The 16,295-nt window shown below is 35.7% G+C and overlaps 1 protein-coding gene across 16 annotated transcripts; it reads right to left on the bottom strand.

Annotated features, from left to right (window-relative positions):
• Positions 1-613: 613 nt before the first annotated feature.
• LOC113735097 (disease resistance protein RGA2-like) lies at positions 614-10,237 on the bottom strand. Of its 16 annotated transcripts, none has more exons than XM_027262027.2 (10): positions 6,945-10,237; positions 6,548-6,615; positions 6,183-6,258; positions 5,887-6,094; positions 5,583-5,765; positions 4,886-5,154; positions 3,408-3,588; positions 2,036-2,106; positions 1,638-1,931; positions 614-1,418 (listed from the first exon to the last, which is right to left on the bottom strand). In XM_027262027.2, the coding sequence occupies exon 1, from the start codon at positions 10,031-10,033 to the stop codon at positions 6,974-6,976; it is 3,060 nt and encodes a 1,019-aa protein (XP_027117828.1). In that variant the 5' UTR covers positions 10,034-10,237; the 3' UTR covers positions 614-1,418; positions 1,638-1,931; positions 2,036-2,106; positions 3,408-3,588; positions 4,886-5,154; positions 5,583-5,765; positions 5,887-6,094; positions 6,183-6,258; positions 6,548-6,615; positions 6,945-6,973. The 16 variants fall into 16 exon arrangements, with proteins under 16 accessions (XP_027117828.1, XP_027117826.1, XP_027117838.1 ...); XM_027262025.2 differs by having other exon boundaries at positions 4,900-5,154; XM_027262037.2 differs by having other exon boundaries at positions 614-1,413; positions 2,041-2,106; positions 4,900-5,154.
• Positions 10,238-16,295: the final 6,058 nt, after the last annotated feature.

Below are 16,295 nucleotides of genomic sequence, written 5' to 3'. Positions count from 1 at the left end.
TGTAATGCCCTGAATCCAAAATGGCTACCATTTCAATCCATAGAAATATGATGAAGGAAACTGGACTGCAACATGGACTAATAAGAATCAGATATGATAATTCTTGATTGCTTAAGAAAACCTTGTATATTTGGTTATTTGACACAAGGCGTCAATATGCTTCAAATGAAACAGTGAATCCAACAAATAAAGCATGACAAGCTGTGATTAATGGCATACAAACCTGAGTTTATCTTTTTGATTTATTCAGGAAGTTGCTGTTAGTTTCATTAAATTAACAGAGAAGATAGTGAAGAGTGAAGGGCAGAGCCATTCCAAAATTCCAAAGAGACAGAGAGATTATAAAGATGATCAACTAATCATAATCAGCCACATAACCTTCAAGAAGGGCATCATACAGGGAGGCTTGAAAGTAACATTTAGTCCAACATGACGACATTCAACACGAATAGCCAAATATCTGAGGTTTGAGAAATGACAGCAATTGTTGCAGTTAAGAAATAGCAATGAAAGGGGGGACTACACATCCAAAAGAAGGCACAACAATATGATCAGTGTGGAACATATCCTGTGCTAGCAATGAAGGGGGGACTACTTTCTGTACTGATACAGATATAAGAAGATTTACTTGTATTGACCGTCAAAGTCTTAGAGGCATAGAAAAGTAGAAATGCATTCCTTGTAACATATCCTGAGCTAGGAATGAATAGGATTTGCAGCCAAGATGTGTAAGATCCGTGTCACATTGTTGCTTCATGGAACAATATTGACGTACAAGGAGACAAGTTCACATAGAAGTAATTTTACAAATAGATGCTATGTAAAATGTCAGTGTGATGAACTAAGGTTGACCTTATATGTTCCTATATAATCCTGTTCAATTGATTTCCATAGTTTCATCTCTCCAACGTTCCCATCCACCAAGTGGGATCCTTTCTTGAATAGAAATTGGCGCCTTAGCAATTCAGTTTTCTAAACTGCCCTCTGATTTAACATAAATAGAAGGGCTCAAGCTGACTGATTCTTGTGCTCTGAGTCCTGTCTGAGCTTTACAGATACAATAAGCAATGGAAAAGTATCATGGGACACAACCATGTAGTCAACTGCAAAACACTGAGAAAAAATATGTTGCCTGTTATAGAGCTAAGATACAACTTCAAGAAGGATGCAAGCAGCTACCAGGGTTCAGCTAATCCACATCTTTCTGCTGCAAAATACTGGCTACTTTGAACTACAAGCAGCACGGAAGATATGGCAAATTGAGTTCCAAAAGAAGTAAAAGAACACCTCATTAACATGTCTACAAATTGCTGAATGGTTGGACAGTTTAAAGTCACCAGCCGACAAGAAGATCTAAGGCTTTAGCCATCCAAGGCAGAGCGCAAAAGAGAATTCCATCCTGGATGTTTTCATCTGATCTGATTGAAACAGGATCTGGTTCAGTACGGGATCATAGGACTTTTAATAATGTACCAAGGATAGTAAGTAAGAGCTATGAAGGTTTTGAGCGTAAAATCACTGCAAAACTCAAAAACTCAAGAAACTCGAGACAACATGTAGTCAAGAATAAAGCCAACACATAGTTGCATGACATTTTTGTTGTATTTGAAAGTTGAAACACTAAAATAAGAACTTACCATGAAGAGAGGAGCAACCAACAAGTATAGAAGGCGGGATGAGCTTAATAGGCTTCATCACAGCGGATGAAATAATTGCAGCAAGTAGCAGCAGCCAACGAGTATGCTTGACAGCCTTGACTAACTACGGTGATATGCTTCAAAACTTGCAGCTTAGACTTGATTGTGTTAGAAGATACGGCGATATGCTTTAAAACTTGCAGCTTAGACTTGATTGTGTTAGAAGATACTCTAACAAGTCCATGCAGCTTTATTGCATGAACAGACATCTTCTGTGGCTGCTCTAAGAAACATCTACATTAGGAGAAGACTTCTCAAGTTTTAGTTGTAATATAATCAGAATCAAAGTATTTAAAAGTAAAAATTGAGTAGTAAAAGAAGAGTAGTAAATATCTGACCTTACCGGACTCTTAGAACCAAAAACCAGTTTGACAACCAACAGCTTTGGAAACTCCTGAAATCTTTACGCCTAGAAAATCACAACCAAGGAAAAGTGAGACAGAAACCCACCATCTACGAGATTATCGAACAAATCACTAATCAAATGGTTCGAGAAGCTTGCTAAATGCTGTTAGGACTGGCCCAGGAAATAGACAAATAACAAAGACATAATAAAGAAACAGAGACATGAAAAATTTACGCGGTTCGATCAAATCGACCTCCACAAGCGAAGGAGGAGCAAAATTTTACTATAAAGAAGGAAATACAAAAGCCATAGAAAAGTGGTTCCTAGGCCAAAAAAGCACTTACAAAAAGTTTAGGAAATATTCCTAAACTCAAAAAAGAGAGTCCAAAATATTTGACTACAAATGGACTAAATGACCCAAGAAACTAATAGCTCATATAAGGCTCTCTTGAGTGGTGCACTTAATCCTATCATAGGACCTCTATATTTATGGTAAATAAGGAAAGAATTCATTTGGCTTCCGTCAATGTGGGACGAAGCCATATTAACAAATGCATCTTCAAGAGGCGATTAAACTTTGGAGCAACTATTTACTCCCCTAGCAACATAAGTTAGGGAGCTGATCACTTTAGCAATCACATCTTACATCCACTAAAGCAGATATATAAAATCAACAAAACGAGACTCCTAGTGCTTATTTCATATGGATGGGTAACTTGTAGGAAATGCAAAACAAAAATTAATTAATACCAGATATAAAAATCTAATCTAAGTTCATCTAGGGGAGAGACCTCAAAAATCTGCTTGTTAATGCAGAAGGAAGGAGTGCAGTAGAGAATTGCGGGTTTAAAGTCTTATAGAAAAGGTTTGCAGAATTTGCATTTTCAACAGGTGAAACTTCAGGGAGAGCAATCATTTCATCCTCGTGAAATCACAAGTTTAAAGAGACTGCGCTGATTTTAGCAATTACAATGTACAAAGGACTGTAACTGACATACATCATAAACAAAACCAAATACTTAATTCCACCCATATTAGTGGATTTGTTTAGTGCTGGTTCATCCAAAACATTATTCAGTTAACCAAAGAAAATCTTGTTCATTTTGGTCACTGAAAAAAATATGCAACTGAAGCTTTAAATGTAGTACTGAAACATGGATGGTATTGAATTGGATCACCATTTGCCATGTTTGATCTTTGCAACAGCAAATGAGATGCGCTACAATGGGAGAAATACCAATTTGACATTTTAAATTAACCAAAATGATTGTTTAGTTCCGTTAGTTTAGATTGGTATGGAACCATGCATGGCTTATTAGTCATAAAGGTTATGAAATATTGCGCTTATTCATGATAAGAGTTACCTGTAACTTTCAATCGTGATGAAGAGAGAGAGGACCGACTCTGCATCCAACATGGCAGACCTGCTCTGTTATTGCTCCAATTATTACTTGATATAATTTAAGGGAAAGAAAGGACTTTGAAAAGTAAAGGCGGTGATCAGGAGCCATCAGGGTTCCCGACAGAGCTATAAACCCAGAGTCACTGCAAAACAGAAAACTCAGACTCAGGACTTCACATAGCAAATCATGAGGCTAACTCGAAATTGCGTGACATTTTTGTTTAGTCAATTATTCAGAAAGCTAAATCAATATTTGTTTTTGTTGTTCTTTTCTAACGTAAATCTCTGTTCAGTCCGCAAGTACCAGAAGCATCACAAAAACTATATTAGCTTTTGTTCAAAACACTGAAAAAAGAAAAGTTCTATAACAATAATGACTAGCACCCACAAGCAGGAGAGGCAGAGAGTCCCAGAATTGCCATGAAAGCGAACTATTTGAGACTGCAAGATGCAACAAGCAGAGCTAATTACAACTATTTTAACCTTAAAATCTCATATCATTGCATTTGAACTTAAACTTCAGAAGAGGATGGTCTACCAAGTCTCTGCTGCTTGAAAATGTCTTAAACATGACAATTTTTTTAAGGTTTTAGTTAATGTATTGGTTATTAAACTGCTTAAAACCCAATATTAAGTGGTGGAAGAAGATAGTTGGCATTATAAATTATCAGACTACCAATCTCACAACCAAGGGCAGTCAGAGTAACTCGATTGACCATTGGATTTATGTAAAGAGATCACAGCTGAAGAAAGTAGAATCCCATCATTTAAGAAACATAATAAGAATACCAATCATCAGATAATTTGGAGAAAGATGATAAATATATTTCCAGGAGGTGGAAGTTCAGAGCAAGCATTTCCATCCCGGTAGAATCTCAAGTTTAAAGAGAATTAGCTCCTTTCAGCAGTCATGATATACAACTGGAGGTAGCAGACATATGAGCTGTGCAAAAGTAAACTGCTAGTTCTTAGTTAACACAAAGAATATTGTACCGTAGATGTAAATACAAAAGTTTTCAGCTTTGACATTGCTTAACTGTCCACATCAAATAATCTGCTCTTGAATACCTGTATTCCATAATTGAATTTAAAACCTTTGTCCATAATTGCCTACTTATAATTTTCTGTGTTCCGTCAAACTTTGATTTAACAATCTATTTCATAAATGTAAACACATTATCATTCTTTTCTAGCAAATTGATAACCAAATGAACTTTTAGAGTACTTAGTTGGATGAGGAGATTTTAGATTGAAAATTCAAGAAGGCATGTTCGCCTGCTTTAAAATAGAGAGAGGAGCAAATTCCCTGTCATTTTTGAGCTGAGAATCTTACAGAAAGAAAGGGTTTCTTTTTGTTGCCTTTGTTCTAAAACTAATGAGCAGGAAATAAGACTTGATACTAAGTACATCTACCAATCCATTTGAAATAAAATCACTAACCTTACAGTACTTACTTGAAAATTTGTAAGCTTCTCATTCTCGGTCAGTTTCTCTAAAACAATCTCTATCACCGACCAAACCGCCCATGATCATCAGCAGAAATTCATGGTAATGATGGCTCTTGATCTTGAGAGACATTACATAAGTTGGGGAAAGAAACTCTGGCGAGCAGTTTATAGAGGCCAGTTGACGAAGATAGAGCATTTTATCAGGTTTTAGACTCTAGGAAGAAAGAAAAGTGTGCCAGCAGCGTGCTATTCTAATCATATCTGTCCAATTGAAACAGGATTGATTCAACAAAGTTTTCGAAAGTTACAAGCTGGGTAATTCAATCAGTAAGTAAGAGCAATTGCAGATTCTAGTTGACATTTGAGCCTGAGTCGCATTTACAATTACAGTAGTTTGGTTCCAACCACAAAGCAAGTAATTACAACTCATAAAATGAAAATAATAATGGGCAATTTGTAGCGCAGGCAAAGCATTTCACATTGAGGCATTGAGGAACAATTAAAGCTGTGGGCCACTGAGGCACAATAGAGATCCACATTTAATTGCTACCAAAACACCAGTTAGTTCTAACTTCTAACTATGAGCAGTATGCCGGAGATGCAAATTGAGTTCTAAAACATGTAAATCAGCACGTCATTAGCATGACTACAAATCACAGAATCGTTTGGACAGTTTAAAAGAACCATACCCCAATGGATATCTCAGACTTTGGGCATCTGAGGCACAGAGAAAAAGAGAATGCCATCCTAGATGTTGCTATCCAACTGAAGCAGGATCTTGTTCAGTAAGGAATTGTAGGACCTTGAAATAGTAAAGACAGTAAGTAAGAGCAATCGATGAGGTTCCCTGTTAAGCTTTGGCCCTAAAATCGCTGCAAAGCACAAAAACTCAAAATCAAGATGGCGTTCAAAATAGAATAAAGCTAGTGGAAATTTTTAGATAATTGCAGGTTTTCTGTCATTGTGACAAAACCCCCAAAAGGAGAAACTTACCATACAAAAAGAAGCAACCGACAATCATAAAATCAGAGATAGCTTGAAAGCCTCTATCAAGGTGGATTCATTAAGATCAGCAAGTCACAACAAGCAGGCTTGAGTTGAATGTTGGAAGATACTCCACCAAATTTTGTGCAACTTCATTGCTCAAACAGTGCACACCTTCCTTGGCTACCTCAAAAATATCTTCGTGACGACAAGATTTCTTTTGTTTCATACGTAATATATTAGATATTAAAGCAGTTAAAAGTCAAAATTGAGCAGTGAAAGAAGAGAAGCATATCTAAAATTACCAGAATTTTTGAACCAAAACATGAAAGTGATGACTAACAGCTGCGAAAACTCCTCAATTGACCATTGTCTTCATGGCTAAAAAGCCAAAATCAAGGAAAAGTTAGCCAGAAAACCATCATATATGACTCTGATGGAGAAATTACTAGTCAAATAGTTCAGATAAGTATGCAAGTCCATTATCAAGAGGCAAAAGTTCAGTCCCCTTAGAATCACAACTTTAAACAGAGTGAGATGACTTTAGCAATAATAACTTAAAATCCACAGAAGCAAAGCATGTAAAACAGACAAAAATACACTGCTAGTTGTTCTAAACATTGATTGGCTATTTGTAGGAAATGCAGGCCAAAAGTTATTGAGTACTAGCCATGTAGACGGTGCTGAAGAAGCTTCAAAATTCTGACCCCTGTTCGTGAAGCTATTCTTCTATCAATCCTATAAAAACAAAGCATAGAACAGAATATGAACAGAGATACAGTAAAATAGGATAGGTGCTTGGTGTCATTCTAATTGATGGTTACAAGAGTATTATGTTGTAAGGAGTGAATGAGGAGCAACAATATTTTGGACCTTATAAGAAATGCTAATGCTGTAGCTTTGAAAAATAATAAATAGGACGATAAAAAGGGAGAAGAGAAAATTGTGAAAATAACCATGAGGACATTTTAGGTTTTCTCACGAAAAGGTTAATGAGAGAGGGAAGTGAAGAGAAGGGGAGATTGATTGTAAAGCAAATTTAAAAAGTTGGTAAGAGGCAATCTTACATGATTGAATTTGATCCGAAGATGAATGGTTAATAATTAGTTATGACTAGGTCTTGAATATGAGAAACTTTGAACCACTGGGAGTCGGGGCCGCTGCTCTCACGAGTGCATCTTTCTTTTAACAGAGGAGAACCATAAACCCGCAGACGTTTTAGTTTGGTGAGATGTCTCATGGCATCCTCAGAGGGTAGATCTCGAAGCTCTTTGAAATCATATAAATATAGCTCTTCAAGAGCAGCGAAGTTTCCAAACCAATCTGGCAGAGCTTTTATGCCTTCAAAGAAAGCTAGCGTTAGTGACGTGAGAGTGGTCAAGAATTGGATCTGATGTGGCAAGAACTCCATGTGTGGCAACCCAATTAATCCTAGTCCGCGGAGTGCGAATGACGAAGAGGAGGAGGAGTATATCAATCCAGACCAATCAAACTCATAGTAAATTGAAGAATTTTCATGATCATTATCATCATCTGAGAAGGGACCAATTATAAGCTCCCTTAAGCTGGTTAGGAAACCAAATCCTTTGGGCACCATACTTGTTTTCAGTTTGGGACACTCGCATAATACCAGATCCAAGAGAGAAGGCGTTTGTTGCAAATCAAGCGGAAAGGAGATAAGATTGTAGCAAAAATTCACCTGAAGCTTCTGGAGAGAGGTACAAGAGTGTAGCATGTCACCGGGCAGATTCGTCAACCCATGGCACTCAAAAATCTCCAGCTCTTTAAGAGATGTAAAGTTTTGTAGGGGAGGGAGTTCTTTGCATCGGGGGCAGGAATTAAATTTCAAACGCGCTAACTTGGGGAGTGTTGTTGGCAAATCCATTAGCCATCGAGGAAATTGATCGCCCATAAAATACAAGATTAGCAACTGCTCCAAATTTGGGTGGGGTCGAAGGCCATCTAACACATCTTCATCGTTGTAGTCGTCGCCGTCTCGTTCACGGGCCCACTTAAGTACCAGCCCAAATAGATTTGCCTTTTCAGATAGTTTTGCTTCCTCAGCTCCTTCCTTACCCTTTACTAGTTCCAGATTGCGTATCTCCAATTTGCCTTTGAGGTTCTTCAAGCTTCCAAGCTCTCCAATTCGTCGACCCTTCTCTCGACCCACGTTAAAGAACTCTAGCGTCTGAAGGCAAGTCAGCCGTCCCATCTCTAGCGGCATTTGAAATTTTTTATCAAAGGTGTGAAAGTGGAGATGTCTCAAGCTAATCAAATCGCACGTCCCCTTCGGAAGATCTTCAACAGATTCACTTAGCGTCAATGTCTGCAGATTATAAAGCTTGCAAAGGGAGTCTGGCAAAATACTGATTGCAGACCACTTAAGGTTAACGTACCGCAAATGTATCAGTTTGCCAATTGAGACTGGTAGCTCTCGAGTTCTTGTACGAGACAAATTCAAAACATACAAGTTCTTCAACTTCATTAACGTATCACCAGATAAGTCACCAAATACAAGCAATGTATGAAGTGAAGTTGATAGACTCTCCAAAAGTTTTTCTCTGTCTTCTCTGCCACCAAATGAGTCTGTTGCAAGGTAACGAATCTGATTACCATTGTCTACTATACTCGTATCCCTATCAATAATGACTTTGGTAGACTTTGACATTGACTCTGCAAGGTCGTGGACCAGATCATGCATCTTATAACATGTTCCCTGATAATTTCTTGTTTCTTTCAACAACGAACTCTGCAATAAAATTCTCAAATAATTCATTCCAATTTCCTCCATCATCATTTGGCTGTTGAGATCTGCTTGGAGGAAACCTTCTGCCATCCAAAGTTTGATTAGCATATCTCCTTCCATCTCAGTATCCTTAGGAAATATAGAACAATATGCAAAACATTTCTTAATGTATGGAGATGGCAAATTATCAAAACTAAACTTAAGTATTTGCATCACATGATCTCCACCTGTACTCAAACTCAAAAGCCTATTCTTCAAAATTGATTGCCACTCCTCTTTTCTCTTTAAAGACAATAGACCTCCGATTACACTTGCAGCCAATGGTAGACCATCACATCTTTTGATTACTCTCTTTTTAATTGCTTTTAGTTCATCAGTTTCTTCTTCCCCTCCAACTACTTTTTCTTTTAGGATAGACCAACAATGATCATCAGGTAGTTTTCTTAATGGATAGGCTTCATTTTCCATCATCCTTAAACGAGTAGTGACAAGACACCAACTTCCATTGGTTGGATTGAGCCCCTTCAAGGTGGTGAAAAAGTCATCCCACAATGCCTCATCATCATCCCACACATCATCAAGCACTAGGAAATATCTTTTTCCCCCTAGTTGATTCCCAATTTTTCCAACGACGACATTCCTATCATCTACTTCAACCTTTTCTCCCGTCAATTGCACTAATATGAGTTTGAAAAGCTCAACTATTGGAACTTTTTTCGATACACAAACCCAAATCTTTATGTCAAAGTGTTCATCAATTTGCTTGTTGTTGTATACGGATTTAGCCAAAGTTGTTTTGCCTAGACCTCCCATACCAATTATGGGAAGAACAGAAACAACCTTCTCGGACCGGCTCAACATCATCTTCACTATCTTTGATTCATCATCGGCTCTTCCAACCATTGGAGCAACAACAGAGTCGGTCTGCCGATTTCTCGTGTCTCCAGCAGCAGGAGGGAGGGCAGCCGTCACGACTGCCCTGTCAACCAGTCCCAAAAAACGGGCTTGTTGATTTATCTCCTTCAACTTCAGTTTGACGTCCCTGACCTTGGAAGCCATTCTCCCAAAAGCAAGATTAATGTTAGAGAAGGAGAAGAAGCAGCATACCTTGAGCTTGGGTCGGTTTCGGGACTCCACCTGGTGACGAAGAGATTCATAGTGGAGCTCATCCAACACATTCTGAGCATCATAAGCCACCTCCTCGAGACTCTTCAACCATTCTTGCACTGCTTCGTTCTGGTTTTGCTTTGCTTCAGCATCAGCCAAGACAGCATTGATCAGGCGGAGAGAACGTCTCATGCTGGCCACATCCTTCTTGAAGCCAACTAACATACCCATCCTGTCAGAGGCAAGAGATACTGCCGTCTCCAAGGCAACCTGGACAGTGGCACTGATAACAGGGTCGGCCATTTCTTCTTCCGTGGATATACAGCTCTGAGAACAAGATGGTTTTTTTTTTATGGAAGGTTTTTTGCAGCGAGGAACTGGTAGTCTTATCTAGGCTTAGTATAATTGGTTATGAAGAAAGGAGCATTAATAATTTTTGCGCGTAGACGTGGAGTTCTTCACTGACAAATTTGTAGGCTTTTGCATTGGCATGTTTACAGAGTAACTTTCTCAATTATTGTAGTTGTTGGGGCATCATGTTTTCTGATTAAATGGTGGGGCCTTCAGAATTTTTGGTTGTGGACCATATTTGTTTTTGTCCACGATCAAATCGTAAAAAGGAGAGTGAGATTCTGTTTTGGTTACATGCATGTCATCATTGTTAATCCTTGGAAAATGAATTTATGACATACAGTAATTTGGTCTGAATTTTGTTCGGTTTTGGGAAGCGACCACACTCCATTTATCGAAACACTCATACAAAAAACTGTGAGTTATGAAAGGGAAGCAATAATGTTCTCTGTTTGAGATTTTGCTTCCTGGCTTAGTAATCAGGCTTGAGATTTTAAATTACCTTTTGAAATCCCTAGCCTTCTACTCCTCTGTTTAAAATCTGATAGTCTTTAATTCAGATCGGTATTAATCCTTTTTGTTATATTATTTCTTATTACTTTCTTTTTCTAGTTGATTTTGGATCCTTTTTTTATTACTTTTCTAACTTTTTTCTTTAGCTTTTGCTGACGCGTATACTGGTTTCTCCTCAAACTGGGTGTCTCTCGATCTCTTGTGGGAATTCAACGTACTTTAAGAGTCTGTTTGGTTGGAAGTAAAATATTTTCCCAAGGAAAATATTTTTCGTGGAAATAATTTTCAATGAAAATCATTTCTCTTTCATCATTTTCAGGTGTTTGGTTAGCTTATTGAAAATATTTTCTTACTTCATTTTTCTGGTGTTTGTTTAACTTTTGAAATATTTTCACTTTTATCTCTATTTTTACTTTCTATACATTATAACTACATATTTCTTCCCATGCAAAATAAGAAAATTTATCTCATTGTTTAACTTTAAAAAATCTTGGAGAAATGTATATATGAATAAAAATATCTCCTTAAGCAATAAACAAATTGCTGGCCATTTAGTATCAAATATCAATCACATGCAATGCTTATTGTGACATATATCTTGCACTCTCACTGCTGAAAGTTTTTCTAGAAAAGAATGTCCCTATTATACATAATTAATTACTAGTATAGGATGAGAAGGATAAGGTTTTTTTTTTTATTTTGAATATACTAGGGGGAGGGTTGGGTTGGGTGGTACGGGGGAGGGAGTGTAACAAAGAGGTATTGGGTTCGAGTCCTCCTATTTACACTTAAAAAAAAAAGAACATACTATAAGATGTTTTCAGTAAATTTGGAACATACTATAGGCATCCCGCATGCATTTCGGAAAACAACTTCAGTAAGTTTGGAAGGGAAGTTGTTTTCCATAAGATGAGTGAAAATATTTTACATAGGAAAATATTTTCAGTAACTTTTGCGCAACCAAACATGGGAAATTAGGAAAATATTTTCTTGGAAAACATTTTCACCCGAAACAAACGGACCCTAAGATGAATTTCATTTTGCCATTATCAAGTTTGCACTTAAAGAATTAAAGTTCATATGGGTCACACTAATTTCATATCTTTGACATTTATTTATCACAAACCTTAATCCTTCTTTCCTCCAGTGTTTCTTTTCTATATCAACTCTCCTTAATCCCATTATTGTCTCACAGCATAACCCAGAAAGTGCCAGTATATAAGAATTCTTTTGAAGTAATTATTACTAATATATAGTTTCCGTTTCTTGTGGAATGTTCTGAATCTTTCCTAAAGCAACATTTTCCAATTTGAGTTCCAGAATTGTTGCAAAATTTTTGGTTTGCGCATCACTTTTGCACGTAAGAATTCAAAATTTCACCACCAATTAAATAGTTTTCCTCGCAACTTGTCCCATTTGGATTGTTATTTTTAGGAATTTTTTGTAGAAAAATATACTGTAGAGATTTGATGTATATAAGGTAAAAAAATGATTGAGAAATGTATTTACGAAAAAATATACAATTTTTTTTTTGTAACTACTTTCATACAAATAGACTGTCTCACATGTTGTTTGGATAACCAATTTATCCCAAATAATATTTCTCTTGCATCATAAACATATTTTCCAACCCATCTTTTTATATTTCCAACCACCTTTTTATCTCACATACATCACATCACAAAAAGTGCTACAGTAATTATTCCAAATAATATTTCAAATAATACCCTATCCAAACAGTAATTATATATATATTGCTTTACGAACACCCTGTTTGGACAGCGATTTTTTGTAGAAAAATTGCTACGTTTTCCGTAAACACATTTCCCTATCACCTATTTACCTCACATATATCAAATCGCTACATTAATTTTTCTACCGCAAATCTAGAAAAATGCAATCCAAACACCACCTAATTAGTTTCCTTTTCTCATCTATTTCGAATTTCTCCCAACTTATGTTTCCTGGTTGCAAATCTTGCCAAACTTTATAAGATATGTCTTATCAATTTCTTTGATACCTGAAACACAAGAAATTTCTCATTCCTTATGTGTATTCTTGTTTAATTATTTAATTTGATTCCTGAAACACAAGAAATTAGTAAAGAATTTAGATCCAATTTGGTGCAACGCTTCTTTGACAAACTGAATCGGATGCTTCTGCAAGGAAGTTTTTTTTTTTTTTATAGCAACAATAACTTTTCCTACAACCTAATCTATTCTATTCTATAGAGAGTGGGAGCCTAATCTATTAGATTCTACAGGGAGAAGAGCCTAAAAAGACTATATAAGAGAGTTGGTATACAGACCTAATTAGATCGTATTTTGACGCTTTCTTTAAATTATTTTCATTATGTAGAGTTCGAACTCCACATTTACAATCCAAAAAAAATTAATCTCTTTTTTGTTACCGCTGAGCCAAATCTCCTTTGTTTGTAGCATAGTAGTTGCCGGGATTCTTCATCTGCCTTTGATCCACATGCCACATGCTTGGGGGGGCCAGCGGATGTGGAAAATTCCACCCAAGAAGGAAAAGAAACCGTATTGAATGATGAAGAAAAGAAAATGCCAATCATCATTGAGACTCAAATAATTGCCATGGAGAAGTTTGCCTGGCAATTTCACTTGGCTTTATTGATCAATGCTTAGCTGGGTGTTTCATCATTTTCTGATTGAAAGCTGGCTGGGCCTTTGGTTGTGGAAAATATCTCAATGTTTTGTCGGAGTTGTGGTTTGACCCAAGACTGACCCCAGCAAACAAAAACAAAAAAAAAAAAAAAAAAAAGCCTATGTTCAACGATCAAAATGTAAAGGAGAAAGAGGAAATGACAACCATAGCTGGTGACTTTGCAACATTAATTACCTCAGCCATTAATCCTTGGGAAATAGACTAAAAACATTATTTTGTGGGGGAAAAACTTAAAAAATAATCCGTGGTTCACTTATCAAAAACATGGAGTGGAGTTAGCAATCAGGTTTGGCATGTAGCTACATAATTGGCCAATGGTTGGGTGCTTTCTTAGCTTTTACACTTGTGAAATTGCCAAAATAGTCACTCGTAATTCCACAAGCTTTCTAGCACTTTAAAAATTCAGACATTTTGTTTCAAAATGTCTTGTTTATGTACAGCATACAAAATTTAAGTGGTGAAAGTTTAAGGAGTTTCTTTATTACTATTTTTTTTTTGGAGTACAATATATAATCAACTGAAATTAGAAGTGAAATAGACCTTTAGCTCACACTATGATTATTCACTTTGACTAAATTGGGATGTTTTGGGAAGGGGGAAATGAGCATGTTCTTGTGGATTTCAATTTTTACAATTGAATTATTTGCCTATGATATGTTCACAAGTTTAACTTAAATCGAGTTGTGATAATAGAAGATTGTCGAAAGAAGACTTCAAAAGGTGGAAATTGAAAATGAGTGGAAATTGATGGGGAATTAACCGGTTATTTGGATACTTGAGTTTTCCCCATTTTTGTATCCGATTCTTTTATAATTAATTTTTCTCGTCCTAAAAAATTTATCTTTTTAGGTAAATTTGAATTATTTTTTCTTATGGTTCTTCTTTCTTCTAACAATATGATAAATTTGTTTAATTTTTTTTTATCCATATGGACTAACTTAGTGTCAAAAAACTTTAACTATTAACTGATAGATTTATTAATATTGCTGGAAATTGAATATTTGTTGATGCATAAATAAATTGCTAAATTTTTCGTACTTAATTAAGTACGAATATGTAACTATGTTTATGGTTAATATAAAAATTGCAATAATGTAAAAACTATCCATACACAAAAGGGTAGAGAGAAGAGCATTGATATTTGGTCGCTTAAAAGTGCAGAGTTATTCTTAACTTTGATGCCTTCCTTTGCAATGGAAATATATGTTCCTTGCTTGGCATCTTCACTTTAAATTTCTTGGATGCTTTGAAATGCAGAGTTATTCTTGACTTTGATGCCTTCCTTCGCAATGGAAATATATATTCTTTGCTCGGCATCTTCACTTTAAATTTCTTGGATGCTTTGAAATGGAAATTCCTCGCATGGGATTTTCACTTTAACTTTCTTGCTGGGGCCTTCACCTTTATTCGGTTGAGGGCTGACAATTACATTTGCTGTTTGCTTAACATATATTTCATCCATTCGTTAATCCTTGAAAGATGAACTAATTAGAACATAATTTGGTCTTAACGCACACCTTAATCTGTTAGCTAGAGACGTATATTAAGTGAATAGTCAATACAAAAATCTATTAGGCTTCTAATTATTTGTTAATTCAAATTTTGATATTGTTGATGTTGAGCATCGAGCCTTTTCAACTTTGCATAATCAAGGTGGTGCCACATTCTGAGCTGTGGTGAATGAAGTTTGGCAAAGAATAACTTGAAATGTGGATTTGCTTCAAACTTTATATTCTGAAATGAAGTTCGGCAAATAGAGGCCTAAACAATTATTCAGCCTTGCTGATTTAGAAAATTTATCTAAAAAAATCAACCACAGTGCGATGGTGATTTATATAGATTGATTAGCACATAAACAAACAAACTCATGCTTGTAATGCATATAAATGATATTTAACCAAAACATTTGAACTTTTATGCCCTCCTCCATCTTATACTTATTTTCAAGTGACTTAATAAATTTTAACTTTTATTTGGAAAAACAATTACCCTAATTGGTGAGAAATTTCAAGTGGCATAGCATAGATGTTGAAAACTCCATGTTCCACCTCAACTTCCGGTTGCCAGTAACAAACACCTGATTGAAATGGCCCAGAACACAACATCATTGATGTACGAATTTAGTTTAAATGTTCTGACTATCTCTTTAAATATAAAGTAACCTGTAGGATTAAAAAATAAAATTCAACCAAGATAAATAAGTGCTCTGTACAACAAATCCTTCAGAAATAAATATTTACTGTACTCTCAACTTGGGCATGGTGAACATCAACTAGTTTAATAAGATCAGATTAGAAAGATTGTTTTGTGGAACTACACAAAACATACGATACTTAATTATATTTCTCACAATCATTTGTTTAGGAAGATGGTAATCATGTAGGACTCAAACAGAACTCTAATCATGTAGGACTCGAACAGAAGCATTAGAAAAATTAGATTAGATGACCAGTATGAGGAAGGGTATTTTAAGCATTACAAAAAAAAAAAAAAGGGAAGAAATATCATTATATATAGCACCTGTGGAGCTCCAGTCCTTAAAGTTTTGACAAGAACAAATTTAGTCCTCAAGCACGATTGTAGTCCCTAAAGTTTCTATAAGAACAACTCTGGTCTCTAACGTATCCAATATAAAGTAGATTTAGCATAACTGAATATTTTTACATTATTGGCAGAATTTATTCATGTTTCCATTATATTAAATATAAAAATAAAGAAAAAATAGTGGCTAACTCTAAACAACAGTATTAAGGACAAACAATTCATTTGCTAACTAATTAACTGGTAAAAATTTGTTAAAAGTACAAAATTCAAATTAGTTGAATCACTTAATTCATCAATTTAAAACTTATTTTTTCTCTCTATCCCTACCAACCCTAAGAAACGAAAAAAGCCATTGAATTGCATCTTTGCTTACAAAATTAATTTAATGTACACATGACTGAACGTTACTAAATTCCCATAGTAATTAAAAAAAAGTTAGTCGATTGTCCTAAATTTGCTTAAAAATGGA

The sequence above is a fragment of the Coffea arabica genome, chromosome 3c (assembly GCF_036785885.1).
Source record: "Coffea arabica cultivar ET-39 chromosome 3c, Coffea Arabica ET-39 HiFi, whole genome shotgun sequence".
Taxonomy (NCBI): domain Eukaryota; kingdom Viridiplantae; phylum Streptophyta; class Magnoliopsida; order Gentianales; family Rubiaceae; genus Coffea; species Coffea arabica.
The sequence above is the reverse complement of the archived record's forward strand: the minus strand, read 5'-3'. Positions and strand labels throughout refer to the sequence as shown.